The 27,771-nt window shown below is 44.1% G+C and overlaps 1 protein-coding gene across 2 annotated transcripts in view; it reads right to left on the bottom strand.

Annotated features, from left to right (window-relative positions):
* Window positions 1-6,311: 6,311 nt before the first annotated feature.
* LOC140740589 (palmitoyltransferase ZDHHC1-like) overlaps window positions 6,312-27,771 on the bottom strand; it is a 50,050-nt gene continuing 28,590 nt past the window's right edge. For both annotated transcript variants that reach the window (XM_073069877.1, XM_073069875.1), the window contains exons 7-11: window positions 25,369-25,484; window positions 21,435-21,505; window positions 20,121-20,223; window positions 16,807-16,909; window positions 6,312-7,020 (exon numbers count right to left, since the gene is read on the bottom strand). In XM_073069877.1, coding sequence (XP_072925978.1) covers window positions 6,869-7,020; window positions 16,807-16,909; window positions 20,121-20,223; window positions 21,435-21,505; window positions 25,369-25,484 — 545 coding nt within the window. In that variant the 3' untranslated portion in view covers window positions 6,312-6,868. The remainder of the gene's footprint in view (window positions 7,021-16,806; window positions 16,910-20,120; window positions 20,224-21,434; window positions 21,506-25,368; window positions 25,485-27,771) is intronic.

Below are 27,771 nucleotides of genomic sequence, written 5' to 3' on the forward strand. Positions count from 1 at the left end.
TTGTGCCATGATGGATGGAAGAGCAACACTTTATATCCTGTCTGGGCAGCATCCAACCTGATGGTATGAATATTGGTTTCTCTTTTCAGTAAAAAAAATTCTCTCCTCTCCTCCCTCTATTCCCCACTCTGGCCTCTTACCTCTTCTCACTTATCACCTCCTTCCCTTTCTCCTGTGGTCCACTCTCCTATCCTATCAGATTCCTTTATCTCCAGCCCTTTACCTCCCCTACCCACCTTGTTTCATCTACCACCATCTAGCTAGCCTCCTTCCCCTTTTAATTCTGGTGTCTTCCCTCTTCCTTTCCAGTCCCGAAGAAGGGTCTCAGCTGAACCGTCGACTGTTATTCATTTCCATAGATGTTGCCTTAGTTGCCGACTCTCTCCAGTGAGTTGCTCTGTATTTGTTTACTTGCTTCTTTTTGTATGATTTGTTTTTTTTTTGCATATTCAATGTTTGCCAATCTTAGTTTTATATGGTTTTCCATGGATCCTATTGTGTTTCTTTGTTTTATGGGTGTTTGCAACAAGATTAATCTCAAGGATGTACTATTTATTTTGAACTTTGAAGTATTCCTTTAGGACTGGGTGAATGTTTGATTGACTTTATTCAATTCAATAAAGATAAGCACAAATGAGCAGAAGGCAGAGTTATGGCTCATGGTTAAAGCTGTGAAGGTTGTTAGAAAACGGACATCATAATGACAGTTTGTGGTATTTCATGCTTTTTGTAATGATCATAGCAGACACTAAGTCTATGTCTTTTTTTGGAATGTGAGGTGAAACCAGAGCAGCTGTTGGAAACACACATGGTCACAGGGAGAATGTATAAATTTCTTACAGGGAGTGGTAAATCCTGTTCGGTAATGTAAAGAGCTGCACTAACCACTACACTCTGCACCAAGTACAAGACAAAGGTTCACAGTGAGAAAAACAGAAAGACGGAGAAGAGAGCTGGTAGAGGGGAACTGGTTGTCTCTGGTGTCCAAAAAGAAGCGGAGGGCTTTGATGCTTTCCTGGTGGGGGGTGGAGGTGTATAGGGACTGGACATCCATAGTGAAAACGAGACGACCAGTGCAAGGGGTCTACTGAACTCATATCAGAAGACCTTGACTCAGTTTTATTCCCCTGGTTCAGTTCCTTCCTACCCACATATGTGACACTTCACACACTCTTTATCTTGTCAATGGAAAAACTGCTTTTTGTAATAAGAAACAGATGAGTACATGGATTAGAAATAACACTAAGGATACAAGGTCTGGTTCCATTCCATTGTTTTTGTGTATTCATTCTGTGGTACAACATGGTCTTTTTGAATTCATCCAAGGTTTGCGATAAAGATTACAGTGTGAATTCAGTACTCACCACTACAAAGAGAAAATCCAACATCAGCTGAATGACTTGGCATTTGCAGAACTGAATGTGAGAAGACAGGAGCTGCTGTGGGCAACTTCTTGTTTCTCCATTGAGTGTCATGTTGGGAATTTCTTTGGTGAAATGTGAAATCAGTTGATTGACAAGAAGATCAATCATTCAAACATTAAGTTTCATAAAACAACAAATCTGACATCATACAGGACAGTAATAATAAACCCGATTCTGACTGCAATACTGTGATTTCTGTATAAGACGTAACTGAAGTTTCAATAGTTTGCTAAGGCATAATTACTGCTTGGAAACCTTTGGTCAATATACTAATTTTACATGTGTTTAATCCTTCATAACTACTTCAAAATGTTTAAAGAATTTTGAGAATTCATTGTAGTTTTCATCCATGAACACAGTTTAACATTTACTTTAGTCATTGCAAAATGATTGATAAGTTAAAGTATAATTTTTACTTCCTAGTTAGTTGCCTGTGAGAATTATTCATCAGTTGCTCTGCCAAATCGTCAGCAGGACTACTGTGAACTTCTCATTTTTCTTACAACATGGATAATGCCCCATGTTTCCCCTTTAACTATTCTTTCTTTAAACGCTGATCAACTCTATCCTAATTCCACTTAGCTGCGGAAATCAATCACTGTACCAAGTACCATATCATTAGGAAACCCGAGTGACTGGGAAAACTCACGCTATCACAGAGACGGTGCAAACTCCATGTAGAGCACTCCTTTCAGCAACTGACGTCAGGGATGAAATCAAATGAAAAAGCAAAATCCCTATCACAGACTCGGTCGATCCTTGAGAGCAAACTTCTTCCAAGAGCAATAATAGAACACAGAACAGTGCAGCCCATGTTGTGCTGAGCTTTTAAACTACCCTAATATCAATCCAACCCTTCCCTCCCACATAGTTCTCAATTTTGCTTCATCTATGGTCCTATCTAAGAGTCTTTTAAATTTCCCTCCATCATCACATCTAGCAGTGGGTTCCATACACCCACCACTCTCAGTGTAATAATACACCCCCTACCCTCCTCTGACATCTTCCCCTTCCCCATCTCTACTTACCTTACAATTATGCCTCCTCACATTGTCCATTTTTGCACTGGGAAAAATCTCTGGCCGTCCACCGGATCTATGCCTCTATCATCTCTTACACCTCTATTAATTCACCACTCAATACCCTTCTCTCCTAAAGGAAACACTCTAGCTCACTAATCTTTCCTCTTAAAACATGCTGTCTAACCCGGGCAGCATCCTGGTAAATCTCCCCTGCACCCTCCCTAAAGTTTACACATCCTTCCTATAATCAGGTAGCCAGACTGAACACAATAGTCCGACCAGTGTTTTACAGAACTGCAACATGTGTCACTGCCTGCAACAATCAGGTCATCGCACTGAAAATTCCACTTACACTAGTTACATAGAAGTCTCATTGATGCACTGGGGCAGAGCTGTACATTAATATTAAATTTAGTGGCTCTTCAGTTCATTAGCTATCACTTGAAGCTTCAAAAGCTATGTTGGAACTTCAGGAGTGCTGAATTTAACCTAGTTTCTAACAAGCACTAGAAGAAATTTCTTCACAGAACTGAAACAGCTTTAGATTCAAATGCTGAAATAGTTTGAATATTACTATGAAACTGCTCAACACATGTTGCCATACATGGTTAATTATCAAAGTGATGCAGCAAAAAATCCCAAAGGATCTTATTTGTGGAGGTGTTGCCAACAACACATAAATCATACAAGGCTTAGAGCTTAAATAATGTCTGAATTCAGCCATCTCCACGGGCATTGCATGTGTTGATCACTGTCAATAGAAGGTCAACAGCAATTCTTACTAAAGCAGAAAGATGAGCACAGCAATAACAACGGCATTATAACCCAACTATTCAACTTTGCAATGATCTTTGGAGACAGCCAGGTCGGGTAGCAAGTGCATCATACAGCGTAAAGTGCACCCGAAATAACACCTATAGTGTTACAGGTTTGAAGTGTAGCACATATTTGTAGCACAAGTGTATCTGCACATATTTGTGATGCCAGAATCACAGCTAATGTCTGTTCGATATATGCAGAGTAGACAGATCATGTGTATTATTGACCACACTGCCATATTGGAACTCAATATCCAACTAATATCCTTTTCTCAATCAATCATGTGACAAGTGGGTGAATTGTGCGGAATCTCTTCACTGGAAGCTGCCACCTACTGCAAACACGGTTGCAACCACTAGATGGCGCAAGGACCCTGTTGCTGCAGGATGTACAGGTGACTGCTGACTCAGACCGACACAATTACAAACATAGGGACCATATTGCGAGTGGGTGTCAAGGTAACTGTACACTCGGGCTTCCTTCAGGCTGGATATTCAAAACATTTGCCAGTTCCTTTGACCATTATTATATAACTGGGTCATTGAGGCCTGTTTGCAAAGGAATTTAAATAGATTTCATGCTCTCTTGGCAAAGCAGAGTCAGTACCTGTTGGGAGGATCGCTGACTTCCCACACTGAAGGGTGACTCTAATGATACACAGGTACTCGAGTCACAGACATTTAGTGTACAAGCATACAGTTCAGGGGAAGATCTTTTGTCTGATGTTACCTGCCGCCCTGCTGCAGCAAAACATTTCACGTCATTTGTCAGTGATAATAGATCTGATTCTGATCTCCCGACACTTCAGTGCAAACTACCACTTGCATTTTGAGAAATCAAACAGTAGATAATAATTGTTATGTGCAGAACACATGGTCTATTACTCTGGAAACGAGCATCTCTGGGCTGGTGTAACAGAACTCTGGATTGCTAAAATAACGGTTCCACTATCTGAATGGTTCACAGAAATGTCTGGTCATTTATCCCACTGTAAAAGAGATACCCATCCAAAATTCACTTTTCAGTTCGGCAGCTCTGGCCTGTAGGTTACTTATTCTAAGTCCCAGTCTCCTACCCTCAAACTTTTCTACTAATACCCTTTAATTGTTTTACCAATTAATTTAGTTCTGTTCATACATAGTTTGGCCTCCAACAGTTATTATTTAAGCTGTTATCTGACATCACACATGCATTTCCAGGAGGAATTTGAGCGCACATCAGAAACCCTGTCTGATTTCTCCTACCTTTCTGCCCCTTTGATCCTAGAGGCAAATTTCAGAATATCCACCACCACTTGAGAGCTGTTAAGGCAGCACAGATTTCAGCAAGGAAGCCAGATCTCTTCTGATCTGCCCGGCTTAATCTCCTGTGGTATAGCAAGCTAAATCTTCCCTAATTCCTCATCAGGCTAGGCACTATCCATAGTTGTTAAGAGCCATAACTAGATCTCTTCCCATTTTCTTATCGGACAATAATAACAACATAGATCTGGTTTGCCTAATGTTGATCATGAGATCTGGGAAAGATCTAGGAAGCCAGCTTTGATGATATAGTCAAAAGTTTGATTTTCTTTGCTACAATCACAACAGGACCATTTGCAAAAAATCTCCTGTTTTTGCAAAATTGAAATGAAAACAGAGAGCGCTGGAAATACAGAAGGTCAGGCAGCATTATTCTGGGAATGTAGGGGTTAAGCTACCAACTATTGAAAGGACTAGTTAGCATGGATGTGGAGCAGATGTTTCCTGTGGTCGGGGTATCCAGAGCTAGAGGGCATAGCCTCAAAATTGAAGGGTGACCTTTTAGAACAGGAAGATTTTTTTGAGCCAAAGAGTGGTGAATTTGTGCAATGTTCTGCCACAGAATGTAGTAGAGGCCAAGTCCGTGGACATACTCAGAGCAGGAGTTGATAGATTCCTGATCAGTCAGGGCATTAAGGGATATGGTGAGAGGGCAGGTGTATGGGGTTGAATGGGATTCAGGATCAGCCATGATGGAATGGCGGAGTGGACTCGATGGGCTGGATGGCCTAATTCTGCTCCTGTGTCTTACGGTCTTATCTGTGGAGAAACAGATTCAATGCTTCAGGTACCAAGAAACATTTGAGATCAAGCATTGCTTACATCGTTAGATTTAGATTTTTTTTAAAAAAGATTTAGAGACATAGCACGGTAACAGCCTTTCCAACCGATGAGCCTGCACAGCCCAGTTACACCCATGTGACCAATTAACCTCATAAACTGTATGTCTTTGGAACGTGGGAGGAAACCAGAGGCACTGGAGGAAATCCACACTGTCCTTACATACAGCATCGTGAACTGAACTCGGGTCTGTGGCGATGCAAAACAACACGCTAACCGTTACGCTACCTTGCCACTCGGTTGTGAAATGAAAACGAGAATGCTCGTAACAGGAAGGAAACCAAGCCACTGTGTATCACAATGGCTTAGTAAGGCTTCTACCGGGATAAATGAGTTACATCCTCTTTGTATGGTTTGTAACAAATTTAGAGCAGTTTATATTTTATTCATGTTGTTGTTCCAGACAGCCCTCCAATAAATTGGACACAAGGCTGGAATTTCTCTCACCATCATTGTTTTGATTTGGTCTGTTAATCCCCACACATTCTCCATCCTACTATGAGACAAGAGTGCTGGGTTTGCAGGAATATAATTAATGCAGCAGAAAACAGATGCTTCACTTCTAGAATCTATGTTTGCTACTGTTAGGAGACAGTCAGTGGCTGTTGTTTGCAGTGCTCTGATCTCAGCAACGTGGCCTTGTTTAGTTCCACAAGTGGAATCTTGGAGTGCTGGCTGCCTTTCTGTTGAGGTGCACCACCATTTGTGATGGAGCAATACTAATGTCTGCAAACTGAGTTGAGAGGAAAAGGTTTCAGTGTACGGTAAGGAGATGAAGGTGTTAAATTGGTCTTCCAGTGTGGAGGCTTAATAGAAATAACCATAATGATGTGTATACGACATGGCATTTTAGTGATGCAAGTGTTCCGCAGTCATGTTTAAATAAATTTCACAAGAGGTACGTATACTTTAAAACAATTTATTTTAGTATAGAAACAATGTTGTAGTCTTAAAAAAATTAAAATTGTATCTATAATACTTTTGGCACTTAAGAGTTTAACTATTAAATAACATAGAAATAAAATTTCAATAAAACAAGAGCAATGTCACATTGCCATTAAAAGATTGCCAAGGCCACACAAATTAAATGCTGTGGTTTTAGGAAAAGTGTTTAAAAGAAGCTGTTAAATGATGTTTTCTTCCCCTCAGATTGTCACAATGAACAATTTGTTAATGGAGGGTACTTAAAATGTGATGTGATACTTAAAAATCATCACACTGAGCCAGTCCCTGAGAAGCAGTTCCATTTAAAAAATGGCCTTAAATGCGGGAAAACTGTTCAATGCTTGGATCCAAGCCTTTTGATTTTTTGCTTCAGTTGGCTGATCTGGTCTTTTGTTGTGGCGCTCTTTAGAAATAGCAGTCTGCAGAGAATCTCCAAAATTTCTCTGTGCTGTGGAAGGTTGTGCTGGTCTGCATGGCCACTGCTGCACTGCCGAGTCTTGTCTGGACCACCGGGATTTCATTCAGACTCTACAGAGTCTGAACGGTACTCAGCCGGAGGTCCTGCAGCCCGCACGGAGCGGACAGCGCTCACTGATAAAGCAGACAGATAATCCATCGATGGGAAGGATTGGACAGAGAGCACTGAACTCCGAATAGCAGCAGCGAGAGCTGTGGAATGGAACAAACAAGTGGAATTAAAGATTCAAAGTACGTATAAATAATACAAACTTAAGAATTATCTGCTTGCAGGCAGCCACACAGCAAGAAACCTGAAAGAACCCAATTTAATAAAAGTAAAGACCAACCACCAAATGTGCAGAGAAAAAAATAACACAAATCATGCAAACAATGGAAGCGAGGAACAACAGCAGCATTCTGAACCAAACTGAGTCCCGAGATCCAAATCTCCAGAGCAGCCCGGATAGGCCCAAAGCCTCAGAGTTCAGCTCATCATATTAGTGGGGTAAATCACCGCAAAGTTCGCAGACACAACTGAGGTACTACAGAAATCTTGCACTAAAGCTGTGCTTGTTCTGATATAGTATATGGCTGAAAAGCTCAAGGATGTCGACATGACAGCTTTAACCTTCAGGATTTGGCATGATTATGCTCAGGCCTGGGGATAATGATGGTCAAGATTGAGTACATGGGTCATATGTTCATGCCTCTGCCCACCTGGGCCCTCCACCCCACCTAATCCCCCATGCCTTATTTCTCAAATTAGGTCCATGCCTGCAAGATTCCCACTATCTTTCTTCCTTGAAGCTCGTCTCAGATTACTTAAAGGCTCCAAAAGAATCCACAATGCAGGGTACAAGTGGAGAAGATGCAGGAGATGAGACAACGAGAAAGTAAAACAGAACACAAAACTGAAACATCGGGGTAACCATGAAAAAAATGTTCCATAAAACAAGAGAAAGATATTAAATAAAACACAAGGTGTCAGGCCCCGATGCTGAACCTGGCAAGATACTGAAAACCTATGTCAGCCAACTGACTGGAGTGTTCAAGGACATCTTCAAACCTCTCATTGCTACAGTCAGCCACAGGCTTAAATAGGGCATTAATCGTACTGGCGTCCAGGAAGAGCAGGGTGAGTTGCCTCAATGACTACTGCATGGTAGCACTCACGTCTGCTGTGATGAAGTGCTTTGAAAGATTGGTCATGGCTAGAGATAACTCCCGCCTGCACAAGGAGCTGGACCCACTGCAATTTGCCCACCACCACAACAGATCTACAGCAGATGCAACTGCACTGGCTCTCCCACTCGACCTTAGGCCACCTGGACAACAGGAATACCAACAACAGAAAGCTGTCTATTGATTACAGCTCAGTATTCAGCATCATCTCCCTCTCAATACTAATCGACAAACTTCAAAACCTGATCTTCTGCACCTCTCTCAGCAACTGGATTCCTGACTTCCTCATCAGGAAACTACTGTGGTCCTCCCCACAGATCTCCCACCTGGTACTTATCCATGCGAGCGTAATTGCTACAGCTGTCCCTATACTTCCTCTCTTACCACCATTCAGGACCCCAAACAGTCCTTCCAGGTGAGGCAACACTTCACTTGTGAGTCTGCTGGTCATCAATTGCATCCGGTGTTCCTGGTACGGCCTCCTCTACATCGGCGAGACCCGACGCAGATTGGGGGACCGCTTCGTCGAGCACCAACGCTCCGTCTGCCACAACAGACAGGATCTCCCGGTTGTCACCCACTTCAAATCTGCTTCACATTCCCATTCGGATATGTCCATACATGGCCTCCTCTACTGCCATGATGACGCCAAACTCAGGTTGGAGGAACAACACCTCATATACCGTCTCCAACCCTTTGGTATGAACATCGAATTCTCCAACTTCCGGTAATTCCCTCCCTCTCCCTTTCCCCATCCCACTTTCACTCTGCCTCCTCTTCCAGCTGCCTATCACCTCTCTCATGATTCTGCCTTCTTCTACTACCCATAGTGCTTTCCCCTTACATTCCTTCTTCACCTCTCCTGCCTATCCCCTACCTGCTTCCCCTACCCCTCCCCTTGATCATTCTTCTGATTGGTTTTTCCACCTGGCACCTTCCACCCTCCCCCCAACTTCCTTATAGGGCGCCTGCCCCCTCTTTCTTCAGTCCTGAAAGTCAGTCTCGGCCCGAAACGTTGACTGCTCATTTCAATGGATGCTGCCCGACCTGCTGAGTTCATCCAGCTTATTCGTAAGTGGTGCTGAATGGTTGTAAGAACCCCATGCTCAACCCACTGCTCTACTCTCAGCACTCATGACTGTGTGACCAGGCAGAGCTCCAATACCATCCTTAAATTTGCTAATGACACCGCTGTTGTTGGCCGAGTCTCAGATGGCAACAGGGAGGTGTACAAGAGTGAGATGGATCAGCTGATCGAGTGAGTCACAATAACAACTTTGCGCTCAATGTCAGTGAGACCAAGGAAGTGATTGCGGACCTCAGGACAGGGAAAGGGAGAACAAACACCGGTGCTCATCGAGGGACCAGCAGTGGAAAGGGTGAACAGCTTCTAGCACTGTGGTGTCAGTATTGCAGAGGATCTATCCTGGACCCAAAATTAATGAAGAAAGCACACCAGCGATCATGCTTCATTAGGAATTTGAGAAGATTAGGAATGTTACCAAAGACTCTGGCAAATTACTAGTGACAGCATTCTGACTCATTGCATTACCGTCTGGTGTGGAGGCTGCAATGTACTCAAAGAGGCTGCAGAGGGCTGTTAGACTCAGTCAGCTCCACAGGCACAACTCTGCCCACCATTTCAAACGGTGGGGTCAGCATCCATCACTAATGAGCCTCCTTATCCAGGACATGCACTTTTCTCATTGCTGCCAGCACATTCAACATTTTAGTAACAGCTGCTTCCCCTCCACCATCAAATTTCTGAACGGTCCTCACTATTCCTCTTTTGCACTTTTTATTAGTGTAACTAGTAACAATTTTATGTCTTGCAACTGCACTGCTGCCACAAAAGAATGTGTTTTATGACATACATCAGTGATAACAAACTTCTTTCTGAACATTGACAAATATTACATCATTGAAAAATGACATGCAAAACTGCATTCTGTAGTAATCATTTGCAGACTATTTTACAAACCTGCTTGACTATTTATTAAGTTGTACGACGAAGCCTATTATCTGTCATAATGGAAAAGCACACAACGTCAGCGATGAGACTGGACCTTAGAAACTGTAAATCAGCACCCAATTCAAGGCTGCCTGCTTTGTTTGTTCATTGATCGGGTAGAAAATGAGTGACTGACTTGCCATCATCCACCTGATGCTATAGTGAAAACCAAATAACCGCAGCCCCGATAGTCACAGATTACACTGCTGACAGCCTTGATGCTGATTGTCTGGTTTTCCCCATCTCACTTTCAGGTTCTGCTATGAAAATTAGTTTGCAGTGCAGGAACTGATTTATCCCAATCAACTCTGCCCTTCACTGGTGAACCTATAATAGTACCATAACAGTACTTTAGAATTTTGTCACTAAACGGGAACAGAAAATGACTGAACTCAGAGCTCTCGTCTGGAGACAGGACAGACTGCAGATGCTGTAATCCAAAGCAAAAGACAAACTGCTGGAGGAACTCAGCAGTTCCAGCAGTAGCAGTGGAAGGAGCACACCTCACAAACTACCTGCCTCATCAGTGGAAAAGTTCATTGGCCACCTCCAAAGCCACAGAAGTGCAGAGGAAGAAACTCATCCTCATAAGGACAATCCTAATTCCATCTGTGAGATCCCTGTCCAATCTCCATTCACTACAGCAGTTCTGCAACACCTTAGTACTGCCGCCTCCTTCCTGTTCAAACTACCTCCCTCACCCTGGCCTGGCACAGCACTCCTCACCTCATATTGAGGATCCTTAATGGATGAGGTGGAAACGTTTAGCCATTTAGCATCTGATCTGGTTAAACTGGATGCAGAATTATTTCACCCTCCGTGTAGCTACTAAAACCTGTCACTACTCCAAAAATCATTCTGCGGTGTAAGGATAACCTCAACTGTTTTCATCCTGTGTAAGTTGTCTTATTATACCCCTCTTAACTATCTCCTTCATCCTCAACTGCAAAAAGAGCTTTTTGACATCTCCCACTCTGAACCTGGTGGTGTGGGAGCCCAGCGCATCTCCCACTCTGAACCTGGTGGTGTGGGAGCCCAGCGCATCTCCCACTCTGAACCTGGTGGTGTGGGAGCCCAGCGCATCTCCCACTCTGAACCTGGTGGTGTGGGACTCCAGTGCATCTCCCACTCTGAACCTGGTGGTGTGGGAGCCCAGCGCATCTCCCACTCTGAACCTGGTGGTGTGGGACCCCAGCGCACCTCCCACTCTGACCCTGGTGGTGTGGGAGCCCAGTGCACCTCCCACTCTGAACCTAGTGGTGTGGGACCCCAGCGCACCTCCCACTGAACCTGGTGGTGTGGGACCAAAGCTCACCTCCCACTCTGAACCTGGTGGTGTGGGAGCCCAGTGCACCTCCCACTCTGACCCTGGTGGTGTGGGACCCCAGTGCACCTCCCACTGAACCTGGTGGTGTGGGAGCCCAGTGCATCTCCCACTCTGAATCTGGTGGTGTGGGAGCCCAGTGCATCTCCCACTCTGACCCTGGTGGTGTGGGACCCCAGTGCACCTCCCACTCTGACCCTGGTGGTGTGGGACCCCAGTGCACCTCCCACTGAACCTGGTGGTGTGGGACCCCAGCGCACCTCCCACTCTGAACCTGGTGGTGTGGGACCCCAGTGCACCTCCCACCCTGACCCTGGTGGTGTGGGAGCCCAGCGCATCTCCCACTCTGAACCTGGTGGTGTGGGAGCCCAGCGCATCTCCCACTCTGAACCTGGTGGTGTGGGAGACCAGTGCACCTCCCACTCTGAACCTGGTGGTGTGGGAGACCAGTGCACTTCCCACTCTGAACCTGGTGGTGTGGGACCCCAGAGCACCTCCCACTCTGAACCTGGTGGTGTGGGAGCCCAGCGCATCTCCCACTCTGAACCTGGTGGTGTGGGAGCCCAGCGCATCTCCCACTCTGAACCTGGTGGTGTGGGAGACCAGTGCACCTCCCACTCTGAACCTGGTGGTGTGGGACCCCAGTGCACCTCCCACCCTGACCCTGGTGGTGTGGGTCCCCAGTGCACCTCCCACTCTGAACCTGGTGGTGTGGGACCCCAGCACACCTCCCACTCTGAACCTGGTGGTGTGGGAGCTCAGTGCATCTCCCACTCTGAACCTGGTGGTGTGGGAGCCCAGCGCACCTCCCACTCTGAACCTGGTGGTGTGGGACCCCAGTGCACCTCCCACTCTGAACCTGGTGGTGTGGGAGCCCAGCGCATCTCCCACTCTGAACCTGGTGGTGTGGGAGCCCAGCGCACCTCCCACTCTGACCCTGGTGGTGTGGGTCCCCAGCACACCTCCCACTCTGAACCTGGTGGTGTGGGACCCCAGCGCACCTCCCACTCTGAACCTGGTGGTGTGGGACCCCAGCGCACCTCCCACTCTGAACCTGGTGGTGTGGGACCCCAGCGCACCTCCCACTCTGACCTTGGTGGTGTGGGACCCCAGTGCACCTCCCACTCTGAACCTGGGTGGTGTGGGACCCCAGTGCACCTCCCACTCTGACCCTGGTGGTGTGGGTCCCCAGTGCACCTCCCACTCTGACCTCGGTGGTGTGGGACCCCAGTGCACCTCCCACTCTGAACCTGGGTGGTGTGGGACCCCAGTGCACCTCCCACTCTGAACCTGGTGGTGTGGGAGCTCAGTGCACTTCCCACTCTGAACCTGGTGGTGTGGGACCCCAGTGCACCTCCCACTGTGAACCTGGTGGTGTAGGACCCCAGTGCACCTCCCACTCTGAACCTGGTGGTGTGGGAGCCCAGCGCACCTCCCACTCTGAACCTGGTGGTGTGGAACCGCAGAGCACCTCCCACTCTGAACCTGGTGGTGTGGGAGCCCAGCGCACCTCCCACTCTGAACCTGGTGGTGTGGGAGCCCAGCGCACCTCCCACTCTGACCCTGGTGGTGTGGGACCCCAGCACACCTCCCACTCTGAACCTGGTGGTGTGGGACCCCAGCACACCTCCCACTCTGAACCTGGTGGTGTGGGACCCCAGCGCACCTCCCACTCTGAACCTGGGTGGTGTGGGACCCCAGCGCACCTCCCACTCTGAACCTGGTGGTGTGGGACCCCAGCGCACCTCCCACTCTGAACCTGGTGGTGTGGGTCCCCAGCACACCTCCCACTCTGAACCTGGTGGTGTGGGACCCCAGCGCACCTCCCACTCTGAACCTGGTGGAGTGGGACCCCAGCGCATCTCCCACTCTGACCCTGGTGGTATGGGTCCCCACTGCACCTCCCACTCTGACCTCGGTGGTGTGGGACCCCAGTGCACCTCCCACTCTGAACCTGGGTGGTGTGGGACCCCAGTGCACCTCCCACTCTGAACCTGGTGGTGTGGGACCCCAGTGCACCTCCCACTCTGAACCTGGTGGTGTGGGACCCCAGTGCACCTCCCACTCTGAACCTGGGTGGTGTGGGACCCCAGTGCATCTCCCACTCTGATTTTATTTGCTGTAAACTCATAAATATAGAATCACCCTTCCTGCTTCTAGTGCTGGTCTTTTGTGGATAGTTCTGGTCCCTTAGCTACAATGCTCTTTTATTAAAACATGATACTCATAATTACAAGTCCCTCACTCTTTCTTTGTCGAACACCTCAGCTCCAGTTGCTCTTTCCTTTCCAAACGTTATGAGGATATTTGGGCTTCCTACATCTCTGTCGATCTCACTTAGATCTTGTTATCCACCAAATCAAATTCCCACCTGTGCCACACTATTGCTAAAGTTCTGATCACTACTATCATCCGATTTGATTGAAACAAGGACTTGTGTCCTTCCTTCTCAACTTGTCTGCAACCTTCAATGTTGATTTCACTTTCCTTTTCCTATATCTATTCAGTGTTTTCTGGATGAATGGAATCACATTCACCTGCTCTCACCAGACTGCCATCAGCAGTAGAATTTTGTGCAGCACTTGCATCATTTGCACCGTTACCTCTGGCGATCACATCTCCCCCTTCTCCCTGTATGTGCATCGTCTTGTCAACATTATTTGAAATGACAGCCTCAGCTTTACCGCTTGACAACTTCTCTTGATCCTAAACTTTCTCAAAATTAATAGACTGGCCTTGTGCGTGTCATCAGTAAGATCTCCTGTATTCCCCTCTATTTATGGACATCCCCTCATCCTTGCCAAAGCTCTACCACTCAAACCTCTTTTTTTGTTAACTGGACACTTGATGAAGCACAAAGAATTCCTGGCCTGTCTTTCTTCTTTTCTTCTCCATAAATATAATCATTCAGAATTCTGTTGTCTATATTTTATACATCCTTTACTCTGGCTTCTTGATTTATGGTAAAGCAAAATCTCAATTTCATAAATGTTTGTTTTTCATATTCCTCTAATCACTTCTGTCTTGCAATCTCATGAATAATATACCATATCTGCACTCTTCTAAGTCTAGCCTCTTGAGGATCTCTGTATTCAATTTTCCATGACTAATATCAATGCTTTGAGCTGTCAAAGTTCTCTCTCTCTCTCCCTCCCTCTCTCGCCCTCCCTCCCTCCCTTCCCCCCTTGGCTTGTTGTAGAATCACAGATCAGTTGCTTCACAGGAGTGTGCCTTTCAGCACACTGCCCACTGTGGGTACCCAAAGAGCAACTCATTTGGTCCCAAACTATCTTCTTTCCCCCGAGCTATGAAAATTATTTTCTCCATTTCCATTTCTCTTATCCCTGACTGTTCCTGCTTCTAGGACTCTTTCAGGCACAGAGTTCCAGATCTGTCTCTCACTGTGTAATAGTGTTTCTCCTTATACCTCTCCTTTACTGTATTTCCCTTTCACTTCAACTATATCTCTGGGTTCCAACCAACCCCTCCAAAAATAAGATCCTTAAGTCATATTTGAGAGAGCTTTTCTTGGTTTTAACCTAAAATTGGTCATAGTCTTGTACAGCTCCATAACATGTCCATCTCGTCATTGTCTTATACAGGTCCATCAAATCTCTAACTGGTCATAGTCTTGTATAGGTCCAACAAATGTCCAACTGGTCATCATCTTGTACAACTCCATCAAATATCCAGTCAATCTTCTTTAGTGTGAGGAAAATGACTCCAGCTTCTCCTATCTCATCTTGAAGCAAAAATCACTCATTCCTGGAAATTTTCCAGTAAATCTTCTTTGCCTTTGAAGGCCTTCGCATAGTCACCAAAACTGGATACTATACTTCAGATGTGATCTTTTGCACAAAGGGGTTATGTTGAATTTTCATGCTGTGATGCCCCTATTTATGAAGGTGTTCTCCCATGTTGATGGAAAGCACTAATGACAGCCCCTTGACTAACGAAGTCACTCTGGTAAATGAGATAGGGTTTTCCAAACAAAAGGAGAATAAGGGTATGGCCTAATGAATCTTGCTGAGTGCCTGGGGAAAAGGAACACGGCTGGACACTTGACACCACTGAATGGGCTTGCAACCCGTGGACGTAACAAAGGAAGCTGTCGATACAGGCTTCATTTGGCAGCAGGTTAAAAAGACAGCTCTCCCTGAAAGACCACTACTCCCACCACACTAAAAGGAAAACTGGTTCAGCCCTAATGTGGCAGATGGATTACATCGAAGCCCTGCCACAGCAGTAACTATGTAAATACTTGCTCACCATGGCTAACACATATTCGAGTCTGATTAGGACCATACGCTGAAGGGATTGCATTGTTTTGGGGACCCGCAGGATATACAATCGGATACCGGGTCTCATTTTGAAGGACAAGGGTGCTCTGGTTTCCTCCCACAGTCTAAAGAGGTACCAGTTAGCAGGTTAATTGGTCATTGTAAATTGCCCTGTGATTAAGCTGGTGTTAAATCAGTGGGTTGCTGGTTGGTGCGGCTTGCTGAGCCAGAAAGGCCTATTCCGTGCTGTATCTCTAAATAACAAGAGCCTGAAAGACTGGACCACCAGCAACAGTGTATCACATCCTCCATGACGGCCCAAGCATCAGGGCTGATTAAAAGGATGAATCGAAGAAACAAAACTGCCTCTTAAAATCGACCTACACCCTACAGGGGTGGCTGGCTGTACCAACTCAAGGTACAAAGATCACCTACAATTAGAACGATCAGGAATGCCCCAAAACCCCGAGGAGAAAGTGGTCACAATAGAAAAGCTTCCAGCAGCGGGTGGGAGACTATGGCACAGGTACAAGGGAAGGGACTATCTGGAATGTGGGGAGCCAGAGTGATTTCTTATGCCCTGCCCCTTACCTACAATGCATGCAAGTCAATAAAACTACAGTGAAAGAAACTAGTTGAGTAATTCAGCACAAGATGAAAATCAACGTGACTCAAATAGCTGAATATATTTCAGAAGACTGAAATAAAGTGCAGTAAATATGATGCTTTAGCTATCTATTAACTAAAATCAATAGACTTTTACATTAAAAGGTAACACGAGTGAATCTGCAGATGCTGGAAATAAATAAAAACACAAAATGCTGGCAGAACTCAGCAGGCCAGACAGCATCTATGGGAGGAGGTAGTGACGATGTTTTGGGCTGAAACCTCAATCCACTCCTGATGAAGGGTTTTGGGCCGAAACGTCGTCACTACCTCCTCCCATAGATGCTGTCTGGCCTGCTGAGTTCTGCCAGCATTTTGTGTTTTTATGACTTTTACATTAACTTTGTCGCAATATGTTGATACCATTTAAACAAATGTTCTTCTTTTGATAAATAGATTAGTTCATTTCAAATTATGAAAATTTAGAAAATCAGGCTATTAGGACATTATAAAAGTTCACAATCCCTTCAATTTGTTTTAAGTACAAACTTTTTTAAAAACTTTACTTCAGGTAGTAACTATTTAACCCTTACCTGGTGGTAGTTGAGAAGGTTGAAATGGTCTTTTAGTGGTCCTGATTGCAGCCTTGCGTTTAAATCTACGTGCAGACATTTTACGTCTTCGTTTTTCCTTCAACTACAGAAAGATTCATATCAGTTATTCACCGAATGTAAAATACTGCCAGAAGGATATATACGTTTCATTCAGAAACTGACAGAGCTGTTCACATGCAAAGTACTACTTTAATTACATCCAGTAGACACTTTATTAGATACATCTGTACACCAGCTCGTAAATACAAATATCTAATCAGACAATCATGTGGTAACAACTCAATGCATAAAAACATGCAGACGTGGTCAAGAGATTCAGTTGCTATTAAGGTCAAACATCAGAATGGGCAAGAAATGTGATTTAAGTGACCTTGACCATGGATTGATTGTTGGTGCCAGATGAAGTGGTTTAGCATCTCTCAGAAACTGCTAATCTCCTGAGATTTCCGCACACAACAGCCCTTAGAATTTACAGAGAACGGTGTAAAACACAATAAGCATACAGTGAGCAGCAGGTCTGCAGGCAAAAACACCTTAATGAGAGAGGTCAGAGGAGAATAGTCAAACTGGTTCAAGCTACAAAAGGGTGATAATCACACTAACGTTCAAGAAGAGAAGGGTGAGCTGCCTCAATGACTATCACCCATTGGCACTCACAATTACTGTGATTAAGTGCTTTGAGAGCTTGGTCATGGCTAGAACCAACTCCTGCCTCAGCAAGGACCTGGATCCAGCACAATTGGCCTATCACCACAATAGGTCTACAGCAGATGCAATTTCCCTGGCTCTTGGTACAATAGAAATACCTAGCTCAGGCTGCTGTCTATTGATTATGGCTCAGCGCTCAATGTTATCGATAGCACGCTCTGTTCTAATGAACAAACTCCAAAACTCGGGCCTCAGTACCTCCCCCTGCAACTTCCTCACCAGGAGACCACAGTCTGTGCAGATCAGAAATAACATCTCCACTCGCTGAAAATCAACAATGGTGTGCTTCAAGGATACGTGCTTACTCTCTCTACACCCACAACTGTGTGTGACTAAGCACAACTCAAATGCCATCTATAAATTTGCTGCAGACACAACTACTGTTGGCATAATTTCAGATGGTGACGAGGAGGGTGGATGAACGGTGTTGTGACAACAACATTGTACTCAACGTCAGTAAGACCAAGGATTAAATGTGGACTTCAGAAAGGGGAAGTCAGCACAACATAACATCAATCCTCATAGAGTGAGCAGTTCCAAGTTCCTGGGTGCCAAGAGCTCTGAGGATCTAACCTGGTCCCAACATATCGATGCAGTTAAAAAGTTATAGGGACAGTCAATATGGATTTGTGCGTGGAAGGTCATATTTGACAAATCTTATTGAATTTTTTGAAGAGGTTACTAGGAAAGTTGACGAGGGTAAAGCAGTGGATGTTGTCTACATGGACTTCAGTAAGGCCTATGACAAGGTTCCACACGGAAGGTTAGTTAGGAATGTTCAATCGTTAGGTATTAGTATTGAAGAAGTAAAATGGATTCAACAGTGGCTGGATGGGAAATGCCAGATAGTAGTTGTGGATAACTTTGTCAGGTTGGAGGCCAGTGACTAGTGGTGTGCCTCAGGGATCTATACTGGGTCCAGTGTTGTTTGTCATATACATTAATGATCTGGATGATGGGGTGGTAAGTTGCATTAGTAGGTATGCAGATGATACTATGCTAGGTGGTGTTGTGGATAATGAAGTAGGTTTTCAAAGCTTACAGAGAGATTTAGGCCAGTTAGAAGAGTGCGCTGAAAGATGGCAGATGGAGTTTAATGCTGATAAGTGTGAGGTGCTACATTTTGGTAGGAATAATCAAAATAGGACATACATGGTAAATGGTAGGGTATTGAGGAATGCAGTAGAACAGAGTGATCTAGGAGTAATGGTGCTTAGTTCCCTGAAGGTAGAATCTCATGTGGATAGGGTGATGACGAAAGCTTTTGGTATGCTGGCCTGTATAAATCAGAGCATTGAGTACAGGAGTTGGGATGTAATGTTAAGATTGTACAAGGCATTGGTGAGGCCAAATTTGAAGTATTGTGTACAGTTCTGGTCACCAAATTATAGGAAACATGTCAACAAAATAGAGTACAGAGGAGATTTACTAGAATGTTACCTGAGTTTCAGTACCTAAGTTACAGAGAAAGGTTGAACAAGTTATGTCTTTATTCTTTAGAGCGAAGAAGGTTGAGGGAGGACTTGATAGAGGTATTTAAAATTATGAGGGCGATAGACAGAGTTGACGTGGATAGGCTTTTTCCATTGAGAGTAGGGGAGATTCAAACAAGAGGACATGAGTTGAGAGTTAGGGGGCAAAAGTTTAAGGGTAACACGAGGGGGAACTTCTTTACTCAGAGTGGTAGCTGTGTGGAACGAGCTTCCAGTAGAAGTGGTAGAGGCAGGTTCGATACTGTCATTTAAAAAACAATTGCATAGGTATATGGACAGGAAAGGAATGGAGGGTTATGGGCTGAGGGCAGGTCGGTGGGACTAGGTGACTGTAAGCGTTCAGCACGGACTGGAAGGGCTGAGATGGCCTATTTCCATGCTGCAATTGTTATATGGTTATACGTTAAAGGCGGCAAGACAGCGACTATACTTCATTAGGAGTTTGAAGAGATTTGGTGTGTTAACAAATACACTCAAAAACATCTATAGATGTAACATGATTCTGACAGGCTGCATGACTGTCTGGTACGGGGGGTTCGGGAGTGCTACTGCACAGGACCAAAAGAAGCTGCAGAGGGTTGTAAATTTAGTCAGCTCCATCTTGGGTACTAGCCTACAAAGAAATCAGGACACCTTCAAGGAGCGGTGTTTCAGAAAGGTAACGTCCATTATTAAGGACCTTCAGCAGCCAGGGCATGCCCTTTTCTCACTGTTACCATCGGGTAGGAGGTTCAGAAGCCTGAAGGCATACACTCAGCAATTCAGGAACAGCTTCTCCCCTTCTGCTAACCAAGTCCTAAATGGACATTGAACCCGTGAACACTACCTCACTTTTTGTAATATATATTATTTGTTATTGTACAATTTTTAATCTATTCAATATACATATACTGTAATTGATTTATTTATTATTATTTTATTATTTTTTTCTTCTTCTGTATTATGTATTGCATTGAACTGCTGGTAAGTTAACAAATTTCACAACACATGCCAGTGATAATAAACCTGATTCTGATCAATATCTCTGAAGATCTATCCTGAATTCATTAATTATAAATACTTCGAAATGTTCTCTGCATCAGCCTCCTTTACCTGCAAAATCTTCTTTCTTCTGTCTTGATTACAACTAGAAGCAACTGTTGGGAAACTTTCATCCTCTATCATGACAGTGTCCTGGCGATACTCTGATGTTGACCTATGAAACAGATGATAGGATACAAAGTAAAACAAAGTGATGTATAGACAGTCAGTGGTAAGATGCAAGATTTTTCACACTAGTAAAGAGGGAAATGACAGATAAATTTACCTTGTTGACTGATGGTTATCTATGTAAACATGTAACCTGACACATTCAATCCTGTGTCTGGTCTAACTTTACTGATAAGCATAAATCAGTCAAGCATTCTTTTGCTGCTGACTTTGTTCAATGCTATTAGTATTTCTGAGTCTCGATCTCACAAGCTTTATTATAGAGTCCAACTACTGATGTTAGGCTAACAGGTTGGTGTTTCCGAGTTTTCTCTCTTCCCATCTACAAAAGTCTATCTTGCCATTTCTATCACTTCCCATTTAGGTATCTCACTGTATTGTTCTTCTGATGTACGCAAAATCTCAAGCACTTAGGAAACAGAATAAAATCAGTTCTCCTACACCCTACCATGGTTCCCAGTATATTTTTTATAACTGATTTTGATTGCAGAAAACATCTAACATCTCCAAATTTAAAAAATATCTGCTTCCTGGCCCAGTACCAATATTGATCTAAGGACTATCATGTATACCGAATCAGGCATTCACTATAAACATGTCCTCAGAGTTAAATGTACTTGAATTCCAACAAGCCTATTTAAAAGAATATTTTGTTGTAAAAAATATACACCCAATTTCAATAATACATCTAACTGCAGGGTTATAGTTAGATAATGTGAGCAAATTAAGATGTTGCATGCTGGTATAAATAAATATTGTACATGAAGACTCAACTTGGTGGTATATGTTCGATATGGAGGGGCCACTACACTGGATTGAAAAGAGCTGTCGAATGCTGCAAACCCAGCCAGCTCCATCATGCGGCACTCACCTCCCCAGCATCGAGGACATCTTCAACACGTGATGCCTCAAATAGGAGGCATCCATCATTAAGGATCCCCATCACCCAGGACATACTCTCTTCTCATTGCTACTATCCAGGAGGAGGTACAGGAGCCTAAAGACACACACTCAACATTTCAGGAACAGTTCCCTCTCCTCTGCCATCAAATTAATTTGAATGGATTTGATTTAATGTTGTAAATTAACATAATGCTATCTTATGGACTTACTCTAACACTTCTTTTAAAATGATTATCAATTTAGCTTTGGATGCTGAGACAAGTTAGAACGAGTAATTATTCATTTGTTACTGACCCATCTGTTGAGGTGCTCTCAAAGTGAACGTGAGTATTACCCTTTTGATGAGATGCCGCATTATTAGTATTCTGGAAAACAGAAGGGTTACCATACCATTTGAGCTTCCGTTTAAAAAAAAATACAATCTTCACTATAGACATGCTTCTTTCAAAGTGGCCCAGGTAGAAACACACATTTTTGCCAATCAGCTTTTCATTACTGGTCTCTCGGGATGGAAGCAAAACGTTTCATCAGTACAACCAAAGGTTAATGATTATACAATTAAAGATAAAGATGGCAGAATTTCAGTTTTGTTTAATATTTAATGATAAATATATGCTAGGATTGGTACAAATTTGTTAAGTCATAAACCAAGCCTGCTAAGCTCAAAGCTAAACTTTCAATCGTAAGAAGCTCTGCTGGAAGACGCACATGTGTGGAGGGCTGACATTGGGTGCAACTTGTCCAGATTAAAGAATATTTGCCCTTGAAACTGAATTTTCACCAATATCTAAAGATATTTTCACCATATCTTTAGAAATGGCATAAAGGGGATAAAAGTAATTTGTCCAATTCAAATTGTTATACTGGAACGTAACTGTCAATATTTGAACATTAAATATCAAGTTCAGAACCAATAACTGCTTTATCAATAGCCAAAATCTGAAAATAAAAGTACATCATACAATATCAGCCAATGATAGTGCTTCCTCAGATAGAGAAAATTACTTTTATTCTGTTTAATTTCCTTTGGCCACTTCCTCCAAGAAGCTTATCCAATTTACTTTTAAACTGAGTTACAGATTGTACAAGAGAAACTTTTTATCTTGCCTTTAAATGGTTGATCTCTAATATTAAAACCTTTTATTCTTCAATTCTTAACCATTGATGCTTCTACTTTACTTTCAACTGACGTCTCAAGCAGATGGCCTATTCTACTGTTTTCAAGGAATACAAGTAATGTAAATAGTGAATACAAGAAATTCTGCAGATGCTGGAAATCCAAAGCAACGCACACAAAATGCTGTAGGAACTCAGCAGATCAAGTAGCATCTACAGAAATGAACGAACAGTTAATATTTCGAGCCGAGGCCCTTCTTCAGGACTAGAAAGGAAGCGGGAAGATGCCAGAATGAAAAAGTAGGGAAGGAAAAGGGAAAAGGTCAAGCCAGGTGGAATTCAAGGTCCTGGGTTTGTTGGAACTCAAGTTGGCAGTGGAGTCCGAGGTCCAGTGCTGCCTGGGTTCGTTGGAGCTGGAGTTGGCAGTGGTGGAATCTGAAGTCTGGTGCCGCCTGGGTACATTGGAACCGGAGCTGGTGATGGAATCTGAGGTCTAGTGCCACCCAGGTTTGTTGGAGCTGGAGCTGGCAGTGGTGGAGTCTGAGGTCCAGTGCTGCTCAGGGTCATGGAACTGGAGTTGGCAGCGGTGGACTCCGATGTCCAGTGCTGCCTAGGTTTGTTGGAGCTGGAGTTGAGATTTGGCAGTGGTGGACTCCGAGGTCCAGTGCTGTCTAGGTTTGTTGGAGCTGGAGTTGGCAGTGGTGGAATCTGAAGTTTGGTGCTGCCTGGGTACATTGGAACCGGAGCTGGTAGTGGAATCTGAGGTCTAGTGCTGTCTAGGTTTGTTGCAACCTGAGTTGGGAGTGGTGGAGTCTGAGATCTGGTGCCACCTGGGTTTGTTAGAACTGGAGTTGGTGGTGGAGTCTGAGGTCTGGTGCTGCCCGGGTTCTTTGGAGCTGGAGTTGGCGAGGATTGTATCCCCAGAATGGAGGTGTCCAGGGCTGTCGGAACCGGGGTCTGAGTCAGCGGGATCTGCGGTCTGGAGTACGGAGATCTGATCCTTCCTGGAAGTGAGGAAGGCAAAGAACTGGCAGTTGAAGGCATGGATATGGTGGAGGATGAAATGTTGGACAGGTCCATGGTAGGTGAAGGAGAAAGAGGCCTGCAGCTTTGGCAGACACTGAGACAGGACCTGCAGGTACCCCTGCAGAGTGGAGAGGGTTTATGTGACAAATAGACCTGTTTCAGATTTTATCTTTTTGTACAATCACCTTTAAATATGTTTGCCAATCTCATCCCCTTAAAACTGTATCATTTAGGACATACTCTAATATCTTTTCTTAACATGGTCCTTATATGGCCATTAACAAACATATCATCTTCACTTGCACCAATGCTCATATTAAAAAAAGTCTTGGCATTGATACTGTGGGTCACTAATACACATACTAAGCAAATCTAAAAAGCAACAAATTTAGCCGGCTATTTTCCCAAAATCAACTACTACTACTATGTCGACTCAGGCCTAGGGAGGCAGCGTCGGGCAAAATCAACACTCATCTCTTATACAGCAACTTATCAACACCCTTTGAAACCTGATAGAGATACCCTGAAGTAAAAGAGAATTACTCTAATGGTTCCTCAGTCAACATCACTTAAATTTATTATTCAACCACAATCTCAGTGCTGATCTCACCACTGTACAAGAAACTTGCCATGTAAAATCTTTTGAACTCTCCTCCCCCCACCCCTACCATCACCTTAAAGCTATCCCCCTTAGCATTTAACATTTCCACTCTGAAACAAAGACTGTTGAAGGGTCTTGGCCTGAAATGTTGACGGTTTAATTCCTTCTATACCTGCCACCTGACCTACTGAGTTCCTCCAGAACTCTGTGTGTTGTCGTGGTGAACTACATATACCTGTCTGGACACGCCCCCCCCCCCCCCCCCCGCTGACTGCTCCTGTGGCTCCTCCCACTGACCGTGGCTCTTCCCACAGACCCTGGTATAAAGGTGATTGAGGCCTGAGACCTGCCCTCAGTCTCCAGGATGTAGCATGGTGGTCAATTGCTGCTTGTTCTTTCTTCCAGCCGATATCTCGCCTCACGTCTCAGAGAGTTATTGATGGTGCATCAGTTGTTCAGGATTTCTAGCAACTGTAGACCTCCCTTATGCTTCTGACTATCTAAATTATCTATGCTTCACAAATTTACATTGGAAATTGATTTATTATTGCCCCATGTACTAAGATACAATGCAACACTTTTGCATCAGTGCCATACCAACACGTCATTCCATTCAGACTACATACTTCAGTCAGGTCTTCCCTTCAGCCTCTGACAGTACAAATAAAAAAGTCCAAGCTTGTTTATCCTCTCCTTACAGCTGATCTCTTTAATCCAGACAACATCCTGGTGAACTCTTCTGTACCCTGTTCAAAGCCTCTACATCCTTCTTGAAATGAAGCAAGCACAACTGCACACAAATCTCCAAATTGTAGCACACCAGCTGCAAAATGACTTCACCACTTTTACACTGAACACCACTACTGACAAAGGCAAATATGTCGTGCCTGCTTTATCGCCTTCTTACGATAGGTGCCACTTTCAGGGAGCTATGAACATACTCCAAAATGCCTCTGTAAATCAATGCTGTTAAGAATCCTCCTAAAAACTCTATACCTTCATCTTATGTGCAAACTCACAAAGTGTAGCACCTCACATAGGTCCAGCTGAAGGTCCACCCATCATTTCTCTGACAATATTCCTGACTGGTTAAGATCCTGCTGAATCATTTGTCAACCTTCCTCATTGTCCAATACTGGAGCACAGATGTACTCTACATGTTTTCATGTTTCTTAGCATGATGTCTCAATGCTTAGTAGACCTCCACGTTACCACTTTTTACTTTTACTCAAATCTTCCTAGACTATTTATATCCTAAATTCCAGCCCATGTCATTTTATTAGTTAGAATCTATTAACTTCTATTCATTTCTCTACATACAAAATACTTCCTGTTTCTGCCACTCTCTCAAGATTCACAATCCACTGTCAATATCTTAATCAGCTTAATCTGAGAACATAAAGCAAAGTTTTCTGAACAGGCGCAGGACAGTATCAGAAGTTATAAAATGCACGTATCACATATAGAAAACTGACACCTTGCTACCTGATTAGACTTCCATCGTAAAGCTTCTATGTCATGATCATTTTGTGGTGAAACTTTCGACACTTTCTGTTCACGGCGGAAAAGTATATATTCATAAGTGCTTATTTGTTTCCACACTGTCAGATAAAGAACATATCCAAGTTATGTGACACCTGCAAATTCTACACTGAATCTCTAACAACATCTTGCAAGATGAGTAATAATATTAAATTCATTTTGCATGTTAGTTGTGGGCTTTGTACATAAATGAGAATCAAATTTAGAAGTAAAATTTATTAAGATAACAAACTGAAAAATATATGTAAAATGTTTTAAGAGCTTTTGAGACTTTAGAAAATCAAAATATATTTTTTAATGCTGAACACCATTAGAACCGACTTTTATCATGAAAACATTGAGAAGTTTATTTGATAAATGCTAAAACGTTCATTTTTGCTACTATGCAATATATCAGTGGTTTTGGATGCATGTATCGTTTCTGCAATTAGGTGGAACATTAGCAAGATATTTTCCAGTTATATGCTTATGGATGGAGAATTGGCACACATGCATGTGGTGTATCTTGATAAACAAAAAGGCAATGGTGGGGGATGATAGGTGAAACAAGGGGAGGGAGAGAGTAAATGGGTTGGGGAAGGGTAATGATAGACAAAGAGATCAGAGGTGACAGATGGAAGAGCTAAAGGCAAACGGACTCTGATCGGAGAGGGCAGTGGACTATAGGAGAAAGGACACCAGAGGGAGGTAATGGGCAGGTGAGGAGAAAAGAAGGGGCAACGGGGAGCCAGATTGGGGAATGGAAGAGTGATGGGAAAGCAGGAGAAATTTCCATAGGTTAGAGACATTAATGCCCATGTCATCAGGTTGGATCCAACAACCTTTCTAAGATAAAACTTTTATTTCTATAATTACCACAGCTAGTGCATTCTAGAATTATTCAATTGTCTTCAAGTTATAATCCAAGGCTGTAAATGTAACCCCCTGGGTCGCCTCAGGCTCGCTCAGCTCGTTCTCGTCTAGGGGGAGCAGCCTTTGGCCCCGCCAAACTAGGTAATCAGCTTGTGTGGATGCTGTGTGATGTCCCCACCTCCCCCAAAAACAGACAGTACACCATATGCGATTAAATGAGTACAATATATAAAGGTTACTGTAACTAAGTGATTAATAACGATACAGTATATATGAAGAAAAAAAATAAAGAAAAGGCGCCAAACTTATCAAAGTCCAAACCACTTCGTGCACAACCGTTGGAGCTCAATTACTGAAGTCTTCTGGCCACCATTCGATCTCCTCGACTCGCAGCATAGGACCATCCGAAGTGGTCAACCAAGCACATCTAGCTTCATCTCCTCTCCTCGGGGTACCTCCTGGTCTTGGACCCCTGCTTTAGGTCCGTTCCTCGCCCAGTTTACAGCATCGTCTCCTATCTCTCTCAACCCCTCGCGTCGATCTCCCCAAAAGCCCGCCAACAATAGCTTACAGACTCAGAAGAAAGAACAACATTAATCTCAATTGGTTTACAAAGGAATACAATTCTCGTTATCAGTAAATTTTAATCCAAACAAGCTTCCAGCACTCTCTCGCAACAAAGAAGCATTCCTACTTTTAACAAAATAAAGAAGCCATTTTGATTACATACACAGTAACAAAGAAAAAGAAGAAATCCCCTTTACACTCTCCCCCCACCAAATAAAAGTCATGTCCTCATGACTATTAAATAACTCGCCACCTTTCCTGACAACACACCCTAACCCAAGCACAAACAGTGACATCGCCTCCCCACACAGTAAACCTCATGCCCTGTTCCTCAGGCGCTACATAGGCCAACTATCTGGGAGTTCCCTAACCCTTCTGAGACCTCCGTACCCCCTCACCTAAACCCTTCAGGCTCGGACACAACTGGGGATACCTCGGGCCCGCTACCAATTCCTCTCTCAACCTCTCACTCATGCCACCCACTGCACACAGCTAACCCTCCCCACTACACATGACTCAGTGGGAGAAGGGCCAAAGGTCTCGTCCTCAATCGAGGGAAAGTCAGCAAAAGGCAGCATGTACCACACATCTAGCACATCATCCATCGAATCTGTATTCGTCCTCATTTCTGCTATCGGTAGCTGCTGTTTGAACTTCTCCAAATGGAAACACGTGGCCTGCACTGCTCCTGCAGTCTCTTCAGCCTCCTGCAATTGAGATATCAGCTTCTTCTCTGGCCCCTGCAAATCTCGCCACAAGCTCAGCAGTTCTGACTCACGCATCCCGGCCATCTCAATCTGGGACACAGTTACTCCAACAGCTTCTTCCACCCGACCTGAAAAGCAGCAGTTCAAGATTGGTCAGCCTCCAGTTCAGTATTCACTGCACTTCTCTCCAGCTTTTTCTTCCTCATGACTTCTTCCAGAT

Source organism: Hemitrygon akajei, chromosome 17, assembly GCF_048418815.1.
Source record: "Hemitrygon akajei chromosome 17, sHemAka1.3, whole genome shotgun sequence".
In the NCBI taxonomy this organism is placed as follows: Eukaryota; Metazoa; Chordata; class Chondrichthyes; order Myliobatiformes; family Dasyatidae; genus Hemitrygon; species Hemitrygon akajei.